This window comes from Oncorhynchus tshawytscha, linkage group LG31 (genome assembly GCF_018296145.1).
Source record: "Oncorhynchus tshawytscha isolate Ot180627B linkage group LG31, Otsh_v2.0, whole genome shotgun sequence".
Taxonomy (NCBI): Eukaryota; Metazoa; Chordata; class Actinopteri; order Salmoniformes; family Salmonidae; genus Oncorhynchus; species Oncorhynchus tshawytscha.
In genome coordinates this window covers 122,801-148,207 of record NC_056459.1, presented here as the reverse complement: position 1 = coordinate 148,207, position 25,407 = coordinate 122,801, and the positions used below count along the sequence as shown (strand labels likewise).

The 25,407-nt window shown below is 43.7% G+C and overlaps 1 protein-coding gene across 1 annotated transcript; it reads right to left on the bottom strand.

The window, feature by feature from the left end:
• Positions 1–89: 89 nt before the first annotated feature.
• LOC112229993 (neuronal acetylcholine receptor subunit alpha-7-like) lies at positions 90–23,580 on the bottom strand. The gene is made up of 10 exons (XM_024396186.2): positions 23,217–23,580; positions 20,844–20,983; positions 20,594–20,638; positions 19,826–19,935; positions 19,631–19,710; positions 9,076–9,243; positions 8,762–8,956; positions 6,910–6,996; positions 6,457–6,566; positions 90–2,956 (listed from the first exon to the last, which is right to left on the bottom strand). The coding sequence occupies exons 1-10, from the start codon at positions 23,374–23,376 to the stop codon at positions 2,225–2,227; spliced, it is 1,827 nt and encodes a 608-aa protein (XP_024251954.1). The 5' UTR covers positions 23,377–23,580; the 3' UTR covers positions 90–2,224.
• Between the last annotated feature and the right edge of the window lie 1,827 nt (positions 23,581–25,407).

Here is a 25,407-nt window from a genome sequence, read left to right as displayed (position 1 = left end):
TAGGTGACCCGCACTGTAATATACCACATATTTTGCATTGTGGTGTACTGCAGTGTTTCCCAACCCCGGTCCTCGAGTACCCCCAACAGTACACAGTTTCGTTGTTGCCCTTGACAAACACAGCTCATTCAAATCATTGAGGGCTTGATGATTAGTTGACAAGTTGAATCAGGTGTGTTTGCCCTGGGTTACAATAAACATTTGTACTGTTGGGGAGGGAGTACTCGAGGACCAGGGTTGGGAAACACTAGTGTATTGTGTGACTGTGTTATGCTTTGTCGAGCGGCTATCCCCCTGGTCCTCTCTCATAAATTCAGAGAATTACCGAGCATGACCTCTCCTCCGTTAACTCTCCTTCCCTTCCCTCTCTTCCTGGACGTGATCAATTAAAACCCTGTCCGCTGCGTGTCAGCACTTTCTCTGCCCCTCTGTCATTTTTCTCTTATGTATTACAGCACCGGTGTCCATTGAGGAAAGGAAGGCAAGGATAGTAAAATATATATATATTTTTTATTTGGGGATGAGAAATATTTCTATACTTGTGTTTGTGCCAGAGAAAGTCAGTCCGCCTACTCCCAACTTGAAGTTTTCCCTGAAGGGAGGAGATCTGTCAGTTTATAGAGAGAAAGAGATGGAGCGAGAGATGTGAGATCTTCCAGGAGCTCTCTGTGGTCTTAAAAATAACTGTGGGAAATATATTTTAGTAGCTATACATTGAATTTGGAAATAATTAAAATATCGAAAATGTTTAACTCCTATAAATGATCAACCATATTGTGTAATATAAAAATGACAATTGTGTCATTTAAATCAAGTCATTTGTGTGTTCATCTTGAGGTTTGAGGCTCACTCTTTCCTTCACGTTCCTCACATACAGTATATTATAGGAAAAATACTCAAAACTATATTATGGTATTGTTTTCTACTGTTAATACAGCAACGAATGTTTTTGCATGTCAGCAGTCGACTTTTCAATATATTGAACTTTCAAGAAGCAAAGTGTCACTTGCCACATCATGATGATGTGACATTGCTTCTTGAAAATCCTATATCTTCAAAACTTGACTGCTGACAGTCTCAAAATGTTTTGCATATGTCAACAGTAGACTAAAGATAATACCAAAAGACCACTTAAAAGTTTTTGAGTGGTATTTTCCTTTTAAGCTTTCACTTTGGAGCCAATGAGATGAGCCTTCTCTATTAGGACCTGCCAAATTCTATTAAGTGACTTTTTGATGGGTCATTATTGGATCAACCCTCCACTGTAACACAATTACTGACAATTACGATTACGCACTAATGCAGTTGCCCAATCACAAGCAGCGCTGCACACTGAAGGAGATTGGTAGACACTGGCAACCCACTGACAGATCAGGCCTGGGGAAGGAAGTGGGACTTCATTTAGTGCTTCAATCGATCGAAAAATACCCCATGTTATTTAAGACCTTGCAATTTGATGCCCATGAAACAAATGAGACAGAATGAAAGATGAGATTATTTTTATTCCTCTCATCTGATGTGTTCTTCTGTTTTATCCTGGAGATCTAAGTGTTCACTTTAACACTGCCCAGATTAGTTTGTTGGACCTTCGCTGTCACCATAGAATACCTCTGTCTGTTCACACACTCATTCCTTGTTGTCTCTCCTTGTAAAAGTCAGTCTCTCCCCCTCCTTCCCGGTCCCCCCTTTCAGTAAATGATGCCGTCTTTCTTTGCCTTTTCTGGGACTTGAGAGTGAAGGGTTATCTTCTCTCTGCCAGTAAATCAAACAGCCCTATATATCTGTATGTTCCTCTCTGTCTCTCTCTGTAGGGACTGCAATCTTCCCAATCTCAGGTTGAATTATCCCATATTCCACTTTTCTTATTGCCCATCCTGCTCACCTTCACTTCTTATAGGTCTTTGAGAAAGCCTTATAGTTCAATACAATTGACTTCACCCTCTACAGTCCTTGAACCATCCCTTTTTTGATTCTTCTCCCATAAACTCATCCCTCCCCATCCTGTTCCATTTCATCAGAGGTCCTTGATAGACTTCAATAGACCATCTTGAGATGTACTGTAGACATCTCCAAAGAACCCCCCTCATCTTGACACGAGGGTCTGTTGTCCCTGACAATAGCCCTCTTAGACTGAGCCCCAAATCATTCCACATCCTGCTCTTTCTCCCCTACTTCTCCTCTCACTCTTAATATCTCCTCCTCCTCTGCCCCATCCTCTTCTTCCTCAGAAGAAGTCCTTGGAGGCGGCCTCCACAAAGTTGGGAGCGGACATGAGGATGGCGATGGTGCAGATGATGTTGAACACACTGAAGGCCACCAGGCAGAGCCGGTCGATGACTGCTGCCGCAAACTTCCACTGGTCGGCCACGCTCTCTGTCTCATCCTGCTCACGGAAGCGGTCCGCCATGTAACGCACTTCCTCCAGAATAGCCTGGAGCTGGGGGTCGCCTATACGCCCTGCTGAGTACTGTCCTCCACCCCCCATTCCGAAGACTCCGCCACTGGAAATGGTGCTAGGGCAGCCCACGGTGTCCGCGTTGGGGGTGGGTGGTGGCGGAGGGCTGCAGAATGGAGGGGGCAGATGGGGAGGGGGACTGCCTGCTACTCGAGGAGGCCCGGCCGAGATGCTGTAATTCTGGATGTGATCTGGGAGCAGTGGGGGGTCGTCCATATTCTGGAAGCCAATGTAGAGCAGGTTTCCATTGTTGTTGGCGCTGGACTGGGCGTGAAGATGGGGATGACCCAAGTGCTGGGGGCCAGCCTGGAGAGGGACCAGGTTCTGGGGGTGGAGTTGGTGGAGTGTGGGGTCTGGAGGGTTAGGGATGCTACCGCTCTGGGAGCTTGAGGAGCAGCGCCGTAGGTGGGGGGCGCAGGGTGGTCGCTCTGGGTCATCACTCTCCCCTGGGCGCTTCATACGTAGGAACCATGCTACCCACTGCAGTAGGACCACATTAACCTGAAAGGAAGAGAAAGGAGAATCAATCAGAGAAGGATGTTATAATATACACTGAGTGTACAAAACATTGAGAACACCTGCTCTTTCCATGACAGACTGACCAGGTGAATGCTATGATCCGGTATTGATGTCACTTGTTAAATCCACTTCAACTCAATATTAGGAAGGTGTTCTTAATGTTTTGTACACTCAGTGTAGATGCATAGCAAGGGAGGTAAACACATCTAGTGAGGAATACACCTACACCTAAAAAGGGTAGTGCACTTGACAATACTCTAGGGGAAAACCTTTCAACTGGTAAAAGCTTGACACAGTGGGTGATGTGTGCAGATGCTGGTATGTTCAACTTGACCTTTTGTATTCAACGCTACTTTCATGAGCACAAGAATGAGAAAATCACCTACGGCAAGAAACCTTTATATAAAGCTTCATTTAAATTCTAACCATGGAATTAAAGTCAGACACCGCCATTTGTCTCCCCCTTAGGTGTCTTTTATCCCTTTTATATCTAGACAAAAATCTGTCTTTATACCATCTTTTCTTTATATCTGAAAGCGGTAGGGGGTCAAAAACGCTGTAGATTAAAACCCGCCAAGAGAAATAGTCATTGTTGAGGTATTTTCTTTAAAAATTCTGCCTACGGCTCTGTGAAAACCGGGACGTTCAACAAGTCCCAGCTTTGGGACGACGCTCACTTGGGTGAACCAATCACAAAACTTCAAAGTAATACTTTGGCATGTATTCTCTCCATTCACTTGCTCTTCATCGCTTGATCGTTTCACTAGCAATTTCTCCTCGTATGTTAAATCAGTTGGTGAAGATGTTTTGAGCAAGCTATCGATGTGCATATAATACTTCCACAAGTGGAGAGAGGCTAGGAAAATAAGATGAAATGCCGATCTTCGTTCTGAATGAGTTACAGCAGATCATCTGCCCACTGCAACTTTTGAGGACACAAACACACACAAGTCCACTGCTTCTGGTCTGCGCTGCTATCTTGGTTGAACTATCTAAATGTAATATTGATTAAATTGGCTACATTTCTTTAAATTGACAATTCTGTGAATTGTCTTGTGCAAGTTTTAAATTGACACACTACCTGTTAGCAAAGGTGTCAGATTGAGATGATGTGCAGGAGCTTGTTAGAATTTGTAGTATTGCATGATGTCTACAGTGCATTCGGAAAGTATTCAGACCCCTTCACTTTTTCCATAGTTTGTTACGTTACAGCCTCATTCTAAAATTGATGAGAAAAAACACAATTTAATCAGTATACACACAATACCCCATAATGACAAGGTAAAAACAGGATTTTAGACAATAAAAAACGGTAAATATATGTATTCAGACCCTTTACTCAGTACTTTGTTGAAGCACCTTTGGCAGCGATAACAGCCCAAGTCTTCTTTGGTATGACGCTACAAGCTTGGCACACCTGTATTTCTCCTATTCTTCTCTGCAGATCCTCTCAAGCTTGGTCAGGTTGGATGGGGAGGGTCGCTGCACAGCTTTTTTCAGGTCTCTCCAGAGATGTTCGAGAGATGTTCGATCAGGTTCAAGTCCGGACTCTGGCTGGGCCACTCAAGGACATTCAGAGACTTGTCCTGAAGCCACTTGCATTGTCTTAGCTGTGTGCTTAGGGTAGTTGTCCTATTGGAATGTGAAACTTTACCCCAATCTGAGGTCCTGAGCGCTCTGGAGCAGGTTTTCATCAAGGATCTCTCTGTACATTGCGATTCATCTTTCCCTCAAACCTGACTAGTCTCCCAGTCCCTGCTGTGGAAAAACATCCACACAGAATGAGTCTGCCACCACCATGCTTCATCATAGGGATGGTGCTAGGTTTCCTCCAGACGTGAAGATTAGCATTCAGGCAAAAGACTTCCATTTTGGTTTCATCAGACCAGAGAATCTTGTTTCTCATGATCTGAGAGTCCGGTTTTCACTTTGTCATTGTGGGGTATTGTGTGTAGATTGATGAGGAAACATTTTTATTTTAGTCCATTTTAGAATAAGGCTGTAACGTAACAAAATGTGGAAAAAGTGAAGTGGTCTGAATACTTTCCAAATGAACTGTACTTTGACGCTAAATAGCATTTTCGAATCTGAGAGTAAATAGAGCCGTGAATATATTGATAAAAGTGAACTCCGAGAGAGATTTACATGATTATCAAAACGCCAGGGTAAGCCTACATGAAACACCGCCCTTATTTTAAGTGTTTCTAAAATCCCCAATTGGAAAAATGAATGGTGGAAAAATGATTGGAACCATTTCCCCATTTGACCGCTAGGTTTTATGGGTATTATGACAACTCCACTGTGGGCCTCTATAGTGTCTGTTGTTGTTGTGCAATTATTAACATTGCCGTTCGATGCCCTTCTCTGAACCCCTATCATTTACGTTGCTAATTGACCAGCTGACTACCCAAAGTGGGCCATTTATCAGTGGGAAGACCTTGCAGATTGCACCAATCTATAAAGCATCTTCAACCCATCCATTCTCCTTCACTAAAACCCATTCTCTGAGTTGATGACATCAATAAATCTGTAAATGCTGTATCTGCCAAACAGGGGAAGCTGAGAGATGCATTTGGAAAAGCTTCAAGGTATTGCACAAAGTGAGAGACTGAGATAGGGCTAGAAACTACATCAGACACAAGCCTAACAGACCCAATGTATTATTGGGTCCAACCGAAAGGTATGGTACTGTTGATCTGAACTTGGACAGACTGCAAAGGAGTGAGGAGATGTATAGTGATTTGTTAGTATAAGTAGTTTAGAAGGACAAATACAGAGGGATGTGAAAATTAGAGATTGGAGGATGAAAAGATGGAGAAAACTATAGAAAGAGGCATTGAAAGAATAGTCTACTACAGTTGGAGTGAAGGGCAGATAAAGAGAGTAGCAATTAAGGGGTAGAAGGTAGCATGGAGGCAGGTATTGCATCAGGCATTTTTGAAATGCGGTGGCATTTGCGCCTTTCGCCTTTGCAACCATAAAAAAAAAAAACTTTAAAATGACATAGTTGCACATCACATCATTCTGTTTTTTAATTGAACTGTTTATCAATGATAAACCACAATGCAAGTTCTTTATACTGCATAAAAATGTATGTTTATACATTGTTTGAAGCAAATTGTTTAAAGCAAATTGGCTTGTCCCACTAGTGATGAGTATAGTTGTAGCATTGTGATATACCAGGAGACCAGCCACAGAGGGATTGGTGGGTGAGCGCAAAGAGCGAAGCGTGATGTGTTTTCCCATGGGAAATGCTAAATAGTTAGTAATGACTGGTGGTAGGCTAGCGGTTAAGAGCGTTGGGCCAGTAACCAAAACGTCTCTGGTTCGAATCCCCGAGTCGACTAGGTAAAAAAAAATGCCCTTGAGCAAGGCACTTAACCCTAATTGCTCCTGTACGTTTTTCTGGATAAGAACATCTGCTAAATTACTAAAATGTAACTGTCTTTGGCTGGAGTAGACTGCATGAGCTCTGGCCTTACCCATTTGGGCATCTGTCCTCCGTTTGGGTCATGGTGATGATACTGCAGCACCACCGTTGTAGCTATGACTGACATCCCAACAATGATCATAGTACTGGCAAAGTACTGTCCTGAAAGGTGGGCAAAATAGGAGGAAAGAGACAAAACAATTAGAGTAGAGAGAGGAAGCCATTTGTAATAACAAAGCTAACAGTGGTTCTTGCTGATCATGACTTGGCATTTTTCTTGGGCTTCAGTGGACTGCATTTGTGTTTTAGTAGCCATCTGTCTGGCTACAGGGAGCTCACCGTACATAATTTCCAGCAGCGAATCTTTCAGATTTATTTAGCCAATTACATTTAAGGACAACCAGATGGTTAGATCACCAGGGCCTGACAAACATTTGGGACAATTATTTCAAGCGCACATACACACACATTCTAGACTCTAACACGCATATAAGAACACACACACCTATGAGAGGGATGGAATCTGAAGTGGCTGGCATGATCTCTGCCACCAGCAACATGAAGACAGTGAGAGAGAGCAGCACAGTGATACCTGAAAAGAGAGAGGAAGATATTAAAAATGTATAAAACAGTGAGTGGATGCTGAGCACCATCTCCATAACTGACTAGGCTCTTGGGTTTTGAAATACTCAGTACAACTATAACACACACTACTTCCCCACGCTTCTCACACATTTATTAACATCAGTGCCTCAATCAGTTTTGATCCCGGACAGGCCTACAGAAATCCACATTTGTAAAGATAAACTTTCTTATAGGCATCTCGATTGACAAATACTTTATGGTCTCTACCAATCAAGCCAATGGTTATTCATTTCAATTGACTATGATTCGATTTGGTTCGATCTGATGCAAATTGCAAAGTGTGACGAGTAATGTACCCAAAGTGAAATTATTTACTACATTCCTCTTCTTCAATTGCCCTTAGTAAAGCCTTACTTCTAACCCACACATATGCTTACCCTATATTAGCAATCCATCTACCCCAGCTGTCTCTGTCCCCCCCCCCAACTCCCTCCCTTCTCCATCTTCATTCATCAGATTTAATCTTCATCTCCTCCCATTACCTCTGTCCCACTTTTTTTTTAAACCCACATTTTACAAGTGCTTTCTTGGCATAACTGGTACCGTCCAGAAGCAAGCCGATAAAACAAACATCTGTCAAGTGAATCAGTCCTGTTCGCTCTATAGATAAAAAACGAATGTCCCTTCAAGGGTTGAGAGGAAATCAGAAAATCACTTTTAGGAATGTCACAGTAAGAAATGGACAGTGGCTTTCATTTAAGCAATATGCTTATCTTGGCTAGCCTGGTTGATACCAAACTCCCACGTCCTCCTTACGTGAGCAGCTGGGGAGGCTCCTTTGATGTTGTTGGCACAATCAATGCGTTTCAAATGCCACCCTATTCCCCATACAGTGGACTTCTTTTGGCCAGAGCCCTGGTTAAAAGTAGTAGACTATAAAGGGAATGAGATGCCATTTGGGATGCAGATAGAGCCTCAATAATGAAGGTTGCTGTGCTTTTACACTGGTTTGTTCCACTCCTACATCTCTCTTGCTGTAACACCCCCACACACAAATAGGCTGTGAGCGCTGACCCCTTGCTTTACAACTGCTCGTTTTCAAATCCAAATAGCAAGAGTTTTCAATGCCCCTCGGGTCATTTTTTGGGGGGTAATAACCAATCGGTGCCAAAGCACAAAACTGGGAGCATTTCTACCCTTAATCATGAGACTCGATTTAGAGTTAAGAAAACAGCCTCTCCACACTACGATAGGTATTCGGTACATAGCTTGTGTTGTACAGTCTGGCTGATACCAGGCTAGGTTGTATCTTGGCACTTAATTCCTTAAAACCTGTTCACCAAGCATGGTGTCAAGCTGAATTCCTAGAAGGCTGTGTGTATGCTCTCACTCCCTAATCAATTCCTGGGCTTAATTACATCAATATGTTAATTGGCTGTGGTGTGTAATACAATGCAGCGTAATGCATCCTCAAATTAGCTTAAAACGTTTCACATCCCCAAAGTTCTTCTAGGTCTTCTTTGTTTTCCTCCACTTTTTTTCCTATTTTTTTTTCTAGAATCAATCTACTCTCCCTCCCCTGTCATCTTTTCTTCCCCGTCACCATTATTCCCCCACGTCCTTTTCTTATTCCGCCCTATACTCTCTAATGCATTTCCTCCTCTCCATGCTGCTGTCCACCATCCTCTCATCCTCTCCTCTCTGTGTTCCTTCTAGAAAAACAAGGTTAGTCTATTCTATCACTCTTGGATCATGTTCTCCTCTCTGCTCACCCAGAGAGATCTTCTCTCCAGAGTCGGCAGGCAGTAGGAAGATGAGCAGGGTCATGGAGGATAGCAGCACACAGGGGATGAGCAAGTTTAGAGCGTAGTAGAGAGTGCGCCGGCGGATGGTCACAACGAACGTCACATCAGGGTAGGGCTCCTTACAACAGTCATAGAACACCTCGCTACGAGTACCTGGCACTCCTTGAGAGAGGAAAAAAAGAGTAAAGGAGAGAATATTTTTTTTTTATAGAAGTTGAGTTGACAATGAAGTTGAGAAATTGATAACAGAAATTTAGGAGGGCGATTCCAACCCCACTGACCCACTAGGTCCCACTCCCCGTTGGACATGTACCCGGAGATGTCGGCCTCATTCATTTGTAGATCCATCAGCCAGCCATCGTACGTCCACGAGCCAAACTTCATCTCACACTTTTGGATGTCGAAGGGGAACCAACGTACGTCCACGTTACATGTGCTCATGAAAATCCCTAACAGACGTGGAAAGAGATTGATTAAAAGGGAGGCAAAGAGTAAAGTATAAGAAATATAGACACTTTCCTGTGCACAGGGCGATTTGAAGAGAGAATGAGAGACATTTGTCTTTTTGTCCACATATACTCTTTAAGAAAATATGTACTTTGCATATACAGTCGTGGCCAAAAGTTGAGAATGACAAATATTAATTTCCACAAAGTTTGCTGCTTCAGTGTCTTTAGATATTTTTGTCAGATGTTACTATGGAATACTGAAGTATAATTACAAGTATTTCATAAGTGTCATAGGCTTTTATTGACAATTAAATGAAGTTGATGCAAAGAGCCAATATTTGCAGTGTTGACCCTTCTTCTTCAAGACCTCTGCAATCCGCCCTGGCATGCTGTCAATTAACTTCTGGGCCACTGATGGCAGCCCATTCTTGCATAATCAATGCTTGGAGTTTGTCAGAATTTGTGGGTTTTTGTTTGTCCACCTGCCTCTTGAGGATTGACCACAAGTTCTCAATGGGATTAAGGTCTGGGGAGTTTCCTGGCCATGGACCCAAAATATCAATGTTTTGTTCCCCGGCCACTTAGTTATCACTTTTGCCTTATGGCAAGGTGCTCCATTATGCTGGAAAAGGCACCAAACTGTTCCTGGATGGTTGGGAGAAGTTGCTCTCAAAGGATGTGTTGGTACCATTCTTTATTCATGGCTGTGTTCTTAGGCAAAATTGTGAGTGAGCCCACTCCCTTGGCTGAGAAGCAACCCCACACATGAATGGTCTCAGGATGCTTTACTGTTGGCATGACACAGGACTGATGGTAGCGCTCACCTTGTCTTCTCTGAACAATCTTTTTTCCGGATGCCCCAAACAATCGGAAAGGGGATTCATCAGAGAAAATTACTTTACCCCAGTCCTCAGCAGTCCAATCCCTGTACCTTTTGCAGAATATCAGTCTGTCCCTGATGTTTTTCCTGGAGAGAAGTGGCTTCTTTGCTGCCCTTCTTGACACCAGGCCATCCTCCAAAAGACTTTGCCTCACTGTGCGTGCAGATGCACTCACACCTCCCTGCTGCCATTCCTGAGCAAGCTCTGTGCTGGTGGTGCCCCGATCCCGCAGCTGAATCAACTTTAGGAGACGGTCCTGGCGCTAGACGGTCCTGGCTTGCTAGACTTTCTCCACCAATCTAATACTTTAAGATTTTTGGGAAGTAGTGAGGGGGAGAATCTCAATTGCACACTCCTCGGGTCCTCTCTCCTCGCCTCCTTCTCAAAACCCATTGGAGAAGGTCAGATGGGCGGGACCTCTGGCTTTCTCATCCAATGGGTTTTGAAAATTAGGTGAGGAGAGAGGATGCGATATTCTCCCAATGAGTACACTTCAGGAGAACGGAGATATAGTGCGATATAGAGAGTGACACTGATCTCTACTCTGCAGTCAACATTTTCATTATACAGAAACACACACAAAGTACTACATTATTGATGCACACAGGGGGAAACACAGAGATGACACACCAAGTACTACACAGTTTAGATTGCTGGCAAACTTAAGCAAAGCAATTACTGAAATGACAAATCAACCCTATTGAGTTTTCCAGTAGAGCACAAAACCAAAATGCCATAGTAGCCAAACAGCACTCAAAAACATTAATTATGAGACAGAAGACATGCAAATAAGGGACAACCAGGTGGTTAGAAAAGCAATTTGAACGAGTTAGCTGATTTTCCGAAAATGCAACCAGAAGTTGACGATCAAACCAATACTAAATTAAATCCAGTATTGATTATAAAACGTAGTCATCACATAAACATAAAATGTCTAATAAAATATTTATTTTGGGGGGGAATCACACATAATGTCATCTCCAGGGTAGAGATCAGTATTTTCTCTTTCTATGTTTTTAATAAATGTAATTTAACTAGGCAAGTCAGTTAAGAACACATTCTTAATGACAATGACGGCCTACCGGGGAACAGTGGGTTAACTGTCTTGTTCAGGGGCAGAATGACAGATTTTTACCTTGTCAGCTCGGCAATTATATCCAGCAACCTTTGGGTTACTGGCCCAATGCTCTAACCACTAGGCTACCTGTCGCCCCAGGTAACCTAGTGGTTAGATGGCACTCTCTGGGTGCGTACCAATATATATGGCTCTCTCTGGGTGCCTCCCAATATATCCCCTTTCTCCTGAAGTATACAGTACTCATTGGGAAAATCTCAATTGCATACTCTGCTTGGTATGGCAACTGTTCAGCATCCGACCGCATCACCGCTTGGTGTGGCAACTGCTCGGCATCCGACCGCAAGGCGCTACAGAGGGTAATGCGTACGGCCAAGCTTCCTGCCATTCAGGACCTCTATACAAAGCGGTGTCAGAGGAAGGCCCTAAAAATTGTCAGACTCTAGCCACCGAAGTCATGGACTGTTCTCTCTGCTACCGCACGGAAAGTGGTACTGTAGCACCACATCTAGGTCCAAAAGGCTCCTTAATAGCTTCTACCCCCAAGCCATAAGACAGCTGAACAGTTAATCAATTGGCTGTCCGGACTATTTGCATTGACCCCCTTTTTTTATTCTGTTGCTGCTACTCGCTGTTTATTATCTATGCATAGTCACTTTACCCCTACCTACATGTACATATTACCTCGACTAATCTGCACCACCGCACATTGACTCGATCCTGTACCCCCTGTATATAGCCTTGTTATTGTTAATTTTTTATTTATTTTTTATTTATAACACACAGTTTATTTAACTTTTATTTTTTTAGCAAATATTTTCTTACTTACAAAAAAACCCTGCATTGTTGGTTCAGGGCTTGTAAGTAAGCATGTAAGTAAGCATTTCGCAGTAATGTCTACACTTGTTGTATTCAGCGCATGTGACAAATACAATTTGATTTGATATATAGTTTCCCGCTGAGCCATAAAGGCATGTGACAAGAAAATTGTCAACAATGAACAGTCCAAAACACAACGTACAACTCTCCAAAACTCAATTTCCTTACAACTGCACGTCTTTGCTCTGTGGCAAGGCCATTGTAATAACTCATTATTTTCTCTAAATTGATTAAACCTAAAACTAAACTGATTAGCTAAAAGCTACACTTACCTCCATTTTCAATTCACTGCTCTCCTGCAGCCCTGTAACAGATCCTCTAAGCTAACAATTAGGTTACTCTAAAAGCTGATCTGACAAGCAACATTCCTTGACACAAAATATCCTCAAACTGTAACTTGTCGAAAAATATATCTTAAAACTCTGGACAATCTCTACACAGGAAACAAGATGGATCACCCCAGCCTTTAAAAACCTATTTCCTTCCTTTCCCTTAGGCTGCCGTTTGGGACAAACACTATTTCCTTTATAGTGCACTACTTTCGGGGTCTGGTCAAAAGTAGTGCACTATGTAGGGCAGGGGTAGGCAACCCTGTTACTAGAGTACTGCAAGGTTTTGTTCCAACTAAATCAAATCAAATTGTAATTGTCACATGCCAGATACAGCAGGTGTAGGTAGACCTTACAGTGAAATACAGTGATGTCGGCGCCATCTCCGCAAGATGGCGCCGACAGAGATGGTCGCCTCTCTTCGAGTCCTTAGGAAACTATGCAGTATTTTGTTTTTTTATGTATTATTTCTTACATTGTTACTCCAGGAAATTGTAAGTCTTATTACATAGAGCTGGGAAGAACTATTGGATATAAGAGCGATGTCAACTTACCAACATTACAACCAGGAATACGACTTTTCCGAAGCGGATTCTCTGTTTGACCACCACCCAGGACAATGGATCTAATCCCAGAAACCGACCCAAAACAACAGCACCACAAAAGGGGCAGACAGAGCGGCCTCCTGGTCAGATTCCGTAGATGTGCACTTCCCCCACCGCTCCCAAGTATACTACTCGCCAATGTCCAGTCTCTTGACAACAAGGTAGATGAAATTCGAGCAAGGGTTGCCTTCCAGAGAGACATCAGAGATTGTAACATTATCTGATTCACGGAAACATGGCTCTCGGGATATGTTGTCGAAATCGGTTCAGCCACCGGGCTTCTCCATGCATCGCACCAACAGAAATGAACACCTCTCTGGGAAGAGGAAGGGTGGCGGTGTATGCGTCATAATTAACGTCTCATGGTGTAATTGTAACAACATACAGGAATTGAAGTCCTTCTTCTCATCCGAACTAGAATTCCTTACAATCAAATGCCGGCCATATTACCTCCCAAGAGAATTCTCGTCAGTTATCGTCACAGCTTTGTACATTCCCCCTCAAGCAGACACCAAGATGGCCCTCAAGGAACTTCACTGGACTCTATGTAAACTGGAGACCATATATCCTGAGACTGCATTTATTGTAGCTGGGGATATTAACAAAGCAAATTTGAGAACCAGGCTACCTAAATTCTATCAGCATATTGATTGCTCTACCCGCGGAGGTAATGCACTCGATCACTGCTACTCTAACTTCCGTGATGCATGCCCTCCCTTGCGCAAATCCCACCACTACGTCATCTTGATTCTACTGTCTTATAGGCAGAAACTCAAACAGGATGTACCAGTGACTTGAACCATTCAGTGCTGGTCTGACCAATCGGAATCCACACTTCAAGATTGTTTTGATCGCGCGGACTGGGATATAGTCCAGTCAGCCTCAGAGAACAAGGTCAATCTATATGCTGACTCAGTAAGTGTATTGGAGATTAAACTAGTGACTATTAAAACCTACCCTAACCAGGAACCGTGGATCGATGGTGGCATTCGCGCAAAACTGAAAGTGCGAACCACCGCATTTCACCATGGAAAGAGGTCTGGGAATATGGCTGAATATAAACAGTGTAGTTATTCCCTCCGCAAGGCAATCAAACAAGCGAAATGCCGGTACAGGGACAAAGTGGAGTTGCAATTCAACGGCTCAGACACAAGACGTATGTGGCGGGGTCTACAGGAAATCACGGACTACAAAAAGAAAACCAGCCACGTTACGGACACCAACGTCACGCTTTCAGACAAACTGAACGCCTGCTTTTCCCGCTTTGAGGATAATACAGTGCCACCGTCGCGGCCTGCTTACAAGTACTGTACCCCACCCCCTCCCTCTCCTCCATGGCCAACGTGAGTAAAACATTTAAATGTGTTAACCCTCGCAGGGCTGCTGGCCCAGACAGCATCCCTAACCGTGTCCTCAGACCATGCGCAGACCAGCTGGCTGGTGTGTTTACAGACGTATTCAATCGCTCCCTATCCCAGTCTGCTGTCCCCACATGCTTCAAGATGGCCACCATTGTTCCTGTACCTAAGAAGGCAAAGATAACTGAACTAAACGACAACCTCCCCATAGCACTCACTTCGGTCATCATGAAGTACTTTGAGAGACTAGTCAAGGATCATATCACCTCCACCTGACCGGCCACCCTAGACCCACTTCAGTTTGCATACCGCCCCAACAGGTCCACAGACGATGCAATCGCCATCACACTGCACACTGCCCTATCCCATCTGGACAAGAGGAATACCTATGTAAGAATGCTGTTCATTGACTACAGCTCAACATTCAACACCATAGTACCCTCCAAGCTCATAATCAAGCTGATGACCCTAGGTCTCAACCCCGCCCTGTGCAATTGGGTCCTGGACTTTCTGACTGGCCACCATCAAATCAAAGTTTATTTGTCACGTGCGCCGAATACAACAGGTAAGGTGTAGTAGACCTTACAGTGAAATGCTTACTTACAGGCTCTAACCAATAGTGCAAAAAAAGGTATTAGGTGAACAATAGGTAAGTAGTAAAGAAATAAAACAACAGTAAAAAGACAGGCTATATACAGAAGCGAGGCGATAAAAGTAGCCAGGCTACATAGACACCGGTTAGTCAGGCTGATTAAGGTGGTATGTACATGTAGATATGGTTAAAGTGACTATGCATATATGATGAACAGAGAGTAGCAGTAGTGTAAAAGAGGGGTTGGCGGGTGGCGGGACACAATGCAGATAGCCCGGTTTGCCAATGTGCGGGAGCACTGGTTGGCCGCGGCCCAATTTGAGGTAGTATGTACATGAATGTATAGTTAAAGTGACTATGCATATATGATAAACATGGGGGGGATAGGCTCTTCACAAATAGGCTCTTCACAACTGTCTTGGTTTGTTTGGACCATTCTACTTTGTTGTTGATGTGGACACCAAGGAACTTGAAGATCTCCACCTGCTCCACTACAGCCCCGTCGATGAGAATGGGGGTGTGCTCGGTCCTCCTTTTCTTGTAGTCCACACTCATCTCCTTAGTCTTGGTTACGTTGAGGGAGGTTGAGGGGGGTTGTTATTCTGGCACCACCTGGCCAGGTCTCTGACCTCCTCCCTATAGGCTGTCTTGTCATTGTCGGTGATCAGGCCTACCACTGTTGTGTCATCTGCAAATTTAATGATGGTGTTGGAGTCGTGCCTGGCCATGCAGTCGTGGGTGAACAGGGAGTACAGGAGGGGACTGAGCACACACCCTTGGGGAGCTCCAGTGTTGAGGATCAGCGTGGCAGATGTGTTGCTACCTACCCTCACCACCTGGGGGCGGCCCGTCAGGAAGTCCAGGATCCAGTTGCAGAGGGAGGTGTTTGGTCCCAGGATCCTTAGCTTAGTGATGAGCTTTGAGGGTACTATGGTGTTGAACGCTAAGCTGTTGTCAATGAATAGCATCTCACATAAGTGTTCCTGTTGTCCAGGTGGGAAAGGGCAGTGTGGAGTGCAATAGAGATTGCATCATCTGTGGATCTGTTTGGGTGGTATGCAAATTGGAATGGTTTCTGGGATAATGGTGTTGATGTGAGCCATTTACCAACCTTTCAAAGCACTTCATGGCTACGGACGTGAGTGCTAGGGGTCTGTAGTCATTTAGGCAGGTTGCCTTTGTGTTCTTTGGCACAGGGACTATGGTGGTCTGCTTGAAATATGTTGGTATTACAGACTCAATCAGGGACATGTTGAAAATGTCAGTGAAGACACCTGCCAGTTGGTCAGCACACGCCCGGAGCACACGTCCTGCTAATCCGTGTGGCCCCGCAGCCTTGTGTATGTTGACGTGTTTAAAGGTCTTACTCATGTCGGCTACTGAGAGTGTGATCGCACAGTCGTCCGGAACAGCTGATGCTCTCATGCATGCCTCAGTGTTGCTTTCCTCGAAGTGAGCATAGAAATGGTTTAGCTTGTCTGGTAGGCTCGTGTCACTGGGCAGCTTGTGGCTGTGCTTCCCTTTGTAGTCTGTAATAGTTTGCAAGCCCTGCCACATAAAACGAGTGTCGGAGCCGGTGTAGTATGATTCAATTTTAGCCCCGTTTGATGGTTCGTCACAGGGCATAGCAGGATTTCTTGTAAGCTTCCGGTTTAGAATCTCGCACCTAGAAAGCAGCAGCTCTACCCTTTAGCTCAGTGTGAATGTTGCCTGTAATCCATGGCTTCTGGTTGTGGTATGTACGTACAGTCACTGTGGGGGGGACGTCCTCAATGCACTTATTGATAAAGCCAGTGACTGATGTGGTGTACTCCTCAATGCCATCGGAAGAATCCCGGAACATGTTCCAGACTGTGATAGCAAAACATTCCTGTAGTTTGGCATTTGCTTCATCTGACCACGTTTTTATAGACCACAGACTCTGTCACATCTGTCACGTGCTCAGTTTGAACCTGCTTTCATCTGTGAAGAGCACAGGGCGCCAGTGGCGAATTTGCCAATCTTGGTGTTCTCTGGCAAATGCCAAACATCCTGCACGGTGTTGGGCTGTAAGCCCAACCCCCACCTGTGGACGCCGGGCCCTCATACCACCCTTATGGAGTCTGTTTCTGACCGTTTGAGCAGACACATGCACATTTGTGGCCTGCTGGAGGTCATTTTGCAGGGCTCTGGCAGTGCTCCTCCTGCTCCTCCTTGCACAAAGGCGGAGGTAGCGGTCCTACTGCTGGGTTGTTGCCCTCCTGCGGCCTCCTCCACGTCTCCTGATGTACTGGCCTGTCTCCTGGTATCGCCTCCATGCTCTGGAGACTACGCTGACAGACACAGCAAACCTTCTTGCCACAGCTCGCATTGATGTGCCATCCTGGATGAGCTGCACTACCTGAGCCACTTGTGTGGGTTGTAGACTCCGTCTCATGCTACCACTAGAGTGAAAGCACCGCCAGCATTCAAAAGTGACTAAAACATCAGCCAGGAAGCATAGGAACTGAGAAGTGGTCTGTGGTTATCACCTGCAGAACCACTCCATTATTGGGGGTGTCTTGCTAATTACCTAGAATTTCCACCTGTTGTCTATTCCATTTGCACAACAGCATGTGAAATTTATTGTCAATCAGTCTTGCTTCTGTAACGGATGTGAAACGCTAGCTTAGTTAGCGGTGGTTCGCGCTAAATAGCGTTTCAATCAGTGACGTCACTTGCTCTGAGACCTTGAAGTAGTAGTTCCCCTTGCTCTGCAAGGGCCGCGGCTTTTGTGGAGCGATGGGTAACGATGCTTCGTGGGTGGCTGTTGTTGATGTGTGCAGAGGGTCCCTGGTTCGCGCCCGGGTATGAGCGAGGGGACGGTATAAAGTAATACTGTTACACTTCCTAAGTGGACAGTTTGATTTCACAGAAGTGTGATTGACTTGGAGTTACATTGTGTTGTTTAAGTGTTCCCTTTATTTTTTTGAGCAGTGTATATTTTTATATTTATACATACAGTTGAAGTCAGAAGTTCACATACACCTAAGCCAAATACATTTAAACTCAGTTTTTCACAATTCCTGACATTTAATCCAAGTAAAAATCCCCTGTATTAGGTCAGTTAGGATCACCACTTTATTTGAAGAATGTGAAATGTCAGAATTATAGTTGAGAGAATGATTTATTTCAGCTTCTATTTCTTTCATCACATTCCCAGTTGGTCAGAAGTTTACATACAATTAATTAGTATTTGGTAGCGTTGCCTTTAAAATGTTTAACTTGGGTGAAACCTTGGGTAGCCTTCCACAAGCTTCCCGCAATAAGTTGAGTGAATTTTGGCTCATTCCTCCTGACAGAGCTGGTGTAACTGAGTCAGGTTTGTAGGCCTCCTTGCTCGCACACGCTTTTTCAGTTCTGCCCACAAATGTTCTATGGGATTGAGGTCAGGGCTTTGGATTGGCCTACCTTGACTTTGTTGTCATTAAGCCATTTTGCCACAACTTTGGAAGTATGCTTGGGGTCATTGTCCATTTGGAAGACCCATTTGCGACCAAGCTTTAACTTCCTGACTGATGTCTTGAGATGTTGCTTCAATATGTCCACATAATTTTCCTGCCTCATGATGCCATCTATTTTGTGAAGTGCACCAGTCCCTCCTGCAGCAAAGCTTCCCCACAACATGATGCTGCCACCCCCGTGCTTCACGGTTGGGATGGTGTTCTTCGGCTTGCAAGCTTCCCCCTTTTTTCTCCAAACACAACGATGGTCATTATGGCCAAACAGTTCTATTTTTGTTTCATCAGACCAGAGGACATTTCTCCAAAAAGTACCATCTTTGTCCCCATGTGCAGTGGCTTTTTTTATGGCGGTTTTGGAGCAGTGACTTCTTCCTTGCTGAGCGGCCTTTCAGGTTATGCCGATATAGGACTCGTTTTACTGTGGATATAGATACTTTTGTACCTGTTTCCTCCAGCATCTTCACAAGATCCTTTGCTGTTCTGGGATTGATTTGCACTTTTCGCACCAATGTAAGTTCATCTCTAGGAGACAGAATGCGTGTCCTTCCTGAGCGGTATGACGGCTGCATGATCCCATGGTGTTTATACTTGCGTACTATTGTTTGTACAGATGAACGTGGTACCTTTAGGCATTTGGAAATTGCTCCCAAGGATGAACCAGACTTGTGGAGGTCTACAATTTTCTTTCTGAGGTCTTGGGTGATTTATTTTGATTTCCCCATGATGTCAAGGAAAGAGGCACTGAGTTTGAAGGTAGGCCTTGAAATACATCCACAGGTACACCTCCAATTGACTCAAATTATGTAAATTAGCCAATCAGAAGCTTTTAAAGCCATGACATAATTTTCTGGAATTTTCCAAAGCTTTTTAAAGTCACAGTCAGCTTAGTGTATGTAAACTTCTGACCCACTAAAATTGTGATACAGTGAATTAGAAGTGAAAGAATCTGTCTGTAAACAATTGTTGGTAAAATTACTTGTGTCATGCACAAAGTAGATTTCCTAACCAATTTACCAAAACTATAGTTTGTTAACAAGAAATTTGTGGTGGTTGAAAAACGAGTTTTAATGACTCCAACCTAAGTGTATGTAAACTTCCGACTTCAACTATATATATATATATATGTATATGTATATATATATATATATGTATATAAACAGAGTGGGAAAGAGAAAAAGAGACTCACCTGGAGGGAGATACTCTGCGAAGCCACTGGAGTTAACCAGCACATTGGTCTTAAAGGTAGAGTCAAAGTCATCGTCTGCACTGAGAAAGGAGAAAGGAAAGGGTGGATCGAACTCTAAACTGTAGTGTTTAAAGCAGAAAACGCATGCATGTAAATGTGATGCATGACGACGTGATATGGCTATAGGTGTATTACCTGTTATAGAGGAGAATGTCTGGCGTCCACACCTGGTCAGTTGTGAACCGAAGGTTTTTCACTCCAGGGTATTCAGATTGGTTCCACTGAAGATAATGATCAAACCAGCTCTGGAAGACAGACTCAAACTGGATATATTGGACAAGGCAATTGATTTCAACGTGAACAGAATATACACTGAGTGTACTAAACATTAAGGACACCTTCCTAATATTGAGTTGCACCCCCTACTTTTGCCCTCGGAACAACCTCAATTCATTGGGGCATGGACTCTACAAGGTGTCGCAAGCATTCCACAGGGCTGCTGACCCATGTTAACTCCAATGCTTCCCACAATTGTGTCAAGTTGGCTGGACGTTCTTTGGGTGGTGGACCACTTGATATTCATGGGAAACTGTTGATCATGAAAAACCCAGCAGCGTTGCAGTTCTTGATACAAACCGGTATGCCTGGCACTTACTACCATACCACGTTCAAAGGCACTTAAATCTTGTGTCTTGCCCAATCACCGTCTGAATGGCACACATACACAATCCATGTCTCAAATCTTAAAAATCCTCTCCTCACCTTCATCTACACTGATTGAAGTTGATTTAACAAGTGACAACAATAAGGGATCACCTGGATTCACCTGGTCAGTCTATGTCATGTCAAGAGCAGGTGTCCTTAATGTTTTGTTCACTTAGTGTATAACAGAAGGTCCCCTGAGATACATTTACTCTCACTTCGACAGCTGTATACTCTTACTTGAAGCTGTGCCGTGCTTACCATCCGAAGCCAGATGTTAGTGGTGACGACCTGATTCTTCTCATCCTGTAAGATGTGAATCTTTTTAAGTAAATTCTTATTCTGAGGACCTAGTGTATATTGAGAGACTTAACTCAAAGAATTGTGTATAAAAAAATAAAAATAGGTGCAGTGGATGATTTACTTTTACAGACAGGCAGGTGGGCACAGGTATTGACGAAGGCACAGACCGATAAAATAACGTAAATGTAATCTGAACATTGATCCCTACCACATCCATGATCTGCATCAGACTGATAGAGAAGAAGACGGTGAGGGAGTGTGAATCGTTGCCCACCGGCCTCTCCATACGATTGTAGTCCTTCAGTAGGTTCTTCAACAGGGTCCTCTGGTGAGGGCCCTGCACCGACACTGAGAGAAGAACGGAGGAGAGGGAGATGGAAGGAAAAGGAGAGCAGGGGATTTCAGAAGAGAGGTGACAGAAATAGAAGGTATCAAAAAGCTGTATATAAGTAACCTATTCCAGACTGGTCTGCACGTTTTAAAGTTTGAATGGCATTTCTAGCTTAAACGGTTGAAGACTACTGTAGTAGCGAACCGGAATTTTTCCCATTCAAGTCTATGGCTCCTGAAATGCATTTAGATTTATGCAAATATGGTTGTAGTGGGAAAAGTCTCATTAGTATCGAAATGGTTTTTTCAAGCAACAGTACCAGGACCAGTCTGCATGCTATAAAGTAGTTTTGGTGTTGGTAGCTTTAACGGTTGCGTATCCAAATACTTCCCATTCAAGCTTATTGAGCTTTTATGCACATTTGAAACAGTTATAGTTCAAAAAGTGTAAATGGTATCAAAAAGCTGTTGACAAGCACACCATTCCAGACTGGTCAGCACATTTTAAAGTTTGAACGATGCAAACTTTTACGTTGTGGCCATTGAAATGCATGGACATTGAAATGCATTGGGATTCATGCAAATGTTGTTGTGATGTGAAAAGTATCGGTAGTATCAACAAGTTTCTTTCAAGCACACTGTGGACAGTCAGCCTGCACGTTGTAAAGTTGTTTTGGTATTGGTAGCTTTTATGGGAGCGGAAGGAGAATAATAATAAGTATGAACAGTTTCTAAAGTTGTGCTTTGCTTTCAGCAAGCACACCTAATTAATGAATAATAAAGCAGTTTTGTGTAAAACCCCTGAAGCACTAAAAATGTATGTAGTGTGAATCATTAAATAAGGCAGGCTAAGGATTTGTTTCAAGAAAGTGTTGCGTGACTCATTTAGAAATGTAGAATTTTACTGACGATTATATCTTCGATGCGTTTCTGTTTTATTACTCAGATTAGGAGGACGAGCTGAACGTAACGGTGGGAATGGAATTCATGGAATTGGTATCGAACACATCAAACATGGTTTCCATCCGTTTGATTCCATTGACTCCATTCCAGCCATTATTATGAGCCGTCCTCCCCTCAGCAGCCTCCTGTGCATTCAACTACTGTAGGACCACCATCTTGCACTGCATTAGAACGTGCGTTATGATGTATTACTGCTGTGTATGCTTCTAACTCAAGTCTGTGGGTATTAAATATTTTTTGAGGTCGACTTAGCATCTTTTGTCAGCTTGTAGCTGTTGTGTATGGTATTGGCAGCTGTATTTGCTGTTAGCTTTTAACCTCATAGGCCCATAACCGTAGCTGTTATGTTCTGCCGACATGTGTGTTGCTGTTGTGTGTCATTTCAGATCCATTTGGTGTACAAACGGACATTAAGAGCGCTTTCAGTGGTCTGTGTACTTCTAGCTGTCGCTATTATCCTTTACCACTGTGTGTCAATAGCCAAAGGAGAATCGGGTATCACCGGGAAAGTATCAAGAATCTCTACAAAAGGTTGCGAAAAGGTCTGGGAATGATTTACGATTTTGCACTGAGAGGAAAGTTCACTGTCTCTTTATCTAATTCCAGGGTAAGCAGCCTCTGATATACTGAAGTAATACCTTTCATTTCCCTTAGTAACCTATATCTTCCTCTGCTTACAGCGCATCTACTCTCTCTGCTACAGAAACATGTCCATAACAGCATAACAAGGGAGCAAGATCGAACCAGATCTATAATGGTGTTCAATTGAAATGACACCATTCAATTGACGTGAACACCACTGACAGTTGTCTGTTCCCTGCTGGTTCAATCCTATAAATACTGCACTTTCTGTCAACAGAGATTTGGAGAAAATAGAGGGGAGAGAGTGAGGATCAAGGTTTTTACATTTACGATTGCAGCATAAAATCCTTCCCTAGTAAAGCATTTATCCCCATCTCTCTCAATTTATAAACCGACTCTCTTTCTTTTTATGTCTGTCCCCGCGATAAACATGTATTTTACATTGAGCACCACGTCACATCAGGCTCTGAATAACAGATGTAGACTACTGTATTAGCTATGCACACAGGTAGGCATGTACACGCAGACAAACATAAAACAAGAGCACAAACACTGACCGAACACAACAAACTCACACACAAATACACCGACACTTCTCATTCGTCCTCCCCTCCTTTACAGTGATATTTTCCTAGTCTTTCCCTCTGGCTTTGTAACTCTAATCTTTCAATGTAGTCAGAGAGAGTAGATAGAGAGGCAGACCTACCCTGGACCAAAGCAGAGAATCCACAGACAACCAGAACCACAGAGCACCACATTTCTAATGGATAGGAATCGGAGAAGAGTGCAGCTGAGACAGGGATAAGAGGAGAAGAGGCACGGACAGGAGGGTTGGATTCAGAGGCTGGAATATCCCTGATTTGCATCCACAAAGCATCAGAAGGAATGAATAATTGAATCAGAGAGAGAAAGACAGAGATATGGGTGGCAGGCAGTGAGGTACGGAGCCTAAGTTTGCACACGCCGTCTGGAAAAATGCAGTGAATGAGTGGAGGAAAAAAACAACTGATTCTACACAAGCCAGCCCCCCCCTCTCTCTTTCTCTGTTGCTCTCTCTCCTTATCCTCCCTCCCTTACTGTGTCCCTCTGCTTCCCTGGGAGGTGGAGTCTAGAAGGAAACCGTGAGAGGAAATAAGTGATGTGGAAAAAGAGAGGGGGAGCCTCAACTGACCTTTTTGAGAAAAATAGTCCGACCTGATTGATTTGTGTCAACATCTTAATTGACAACATTACATATGAGAACTAGCCTGTGTGAGTGAGCGAGGTGATAGATAGGTGAGTGATTTGGCTTGGTTGTGTGTGGTGTGGTGGGGAAGTAGCTCTGTCAATGAGGGGGACAGGGGGAGTTGAATCAGCAGGAGGGATGGACTTGTATAATTGAGAGCTGGGCTCTGCATGGGGGCCCAGTAATGTGCATAGTTGGACTCCACTCCTCACTCGTCCTCATGTAGTGCTGATGCAGGGAAGAGGAGAGAAACCGAGGGGGAAAGAAAGAGGGAGAAAGATAGGGACTGTAGAATAGAATATCCTATTACTTCTGCTGCCTTTCGCTATCCATGGCTTATGGGGAGTTGTCAGGCCTCTCCTGTGCCCTAGAGGCACATATTCATGCATGGGTGCACACAATGATGAATGGCCCGTAGAATGGGGGGAGGAAAGCATCGGTATCGGTTAAGTAAAGAAAACTGCACCAAGCATGAAACAACAAGGATATACAGGTAACTGCCAAAATAAAGGAAACACCAACATAATAGGGCGTTGGGCCATGACGAGCCACCAGAACAGCTTCGATGCACCTTGGCATAGATTCTACAAGTGTCTTAAACCATACGACACCATTCTTCCACAAAATAAAACCATAATTTGGTGTTTTGGTGGTGGAAAACGCTGTCTCAGGCACCCCTCCAGAATCTCCCGTAAGTGTTTCAATTGGGTTGAGATCTGATGACTGAGACATACACACACACACACACCCTTTAAACCCCCTATGCTCTTTTGAGACCCCTCTTTCAAAGTTACTGAGATCTCTTCTTCTAGCCATGGCATCCAAAAATAATGGGCAACAGGGCATTTTTGGGATGTTTACATTTAAATTGCTTAATTAACTTAGGAACCACACCTGTGTGGAAGCACCTGCTTTCAATATACCTTGTATCCCTGATGTTGTCAAATATTTCCTTTCCTGTAATAGGCTATGTAAGAAGATTCATGTTGAATCTACATACCTCCATCATTAGAATGTGTACAGAATTAACTAAAGTCTGATTCAAGTATGGTGTCAAATGTGGTGCCTGTCCTATTACGCACTATTGTATTGTGCCAAAATCAAAACCATGATGCCTCGTAAAAATATGCGTGTCAGCCACTAGTGTGTGGGCGACATCTGGTGGTTTGTACAAGAACTACATTCAGGGTAAAGATAAATATTTCTGACCAACCTGTAATGAGGTGAGGGGAGAGGAGAGCAGGAGGGTAATGAGGAGGAGGAGAAGATCAAGAGAATGATAAAGAATATGAAAACAATGAGTAGTGGCTTTTGTAAAACAATTGCTCATGAAAAAAAACTATTGATATGGAAGCTGAATAAATAAAATCATTTTCATTATGAAGATTACGTGGATGCTGCTGGCGATGATTTCACTAGGGAAGAATAGTTAATCCCATTGATTACTGAGTGCTACCCGGCCTCTCACAATGGAACCATGACTACGTCTCAAATTGCACCCCAATTCCCCAATGTAGTGCACTACGTTTCACCAGGGCCCATAGGGCTCTGGTCAAAATAGTGCACAATACAGGGAATAGGGTGCCGTTTGGGGACGCACACAATTAGTCATTGTGCTGTGTTTTTTAAAATACTCTCTTGATTGGATTAGGGCATTATACTACGCTGACGA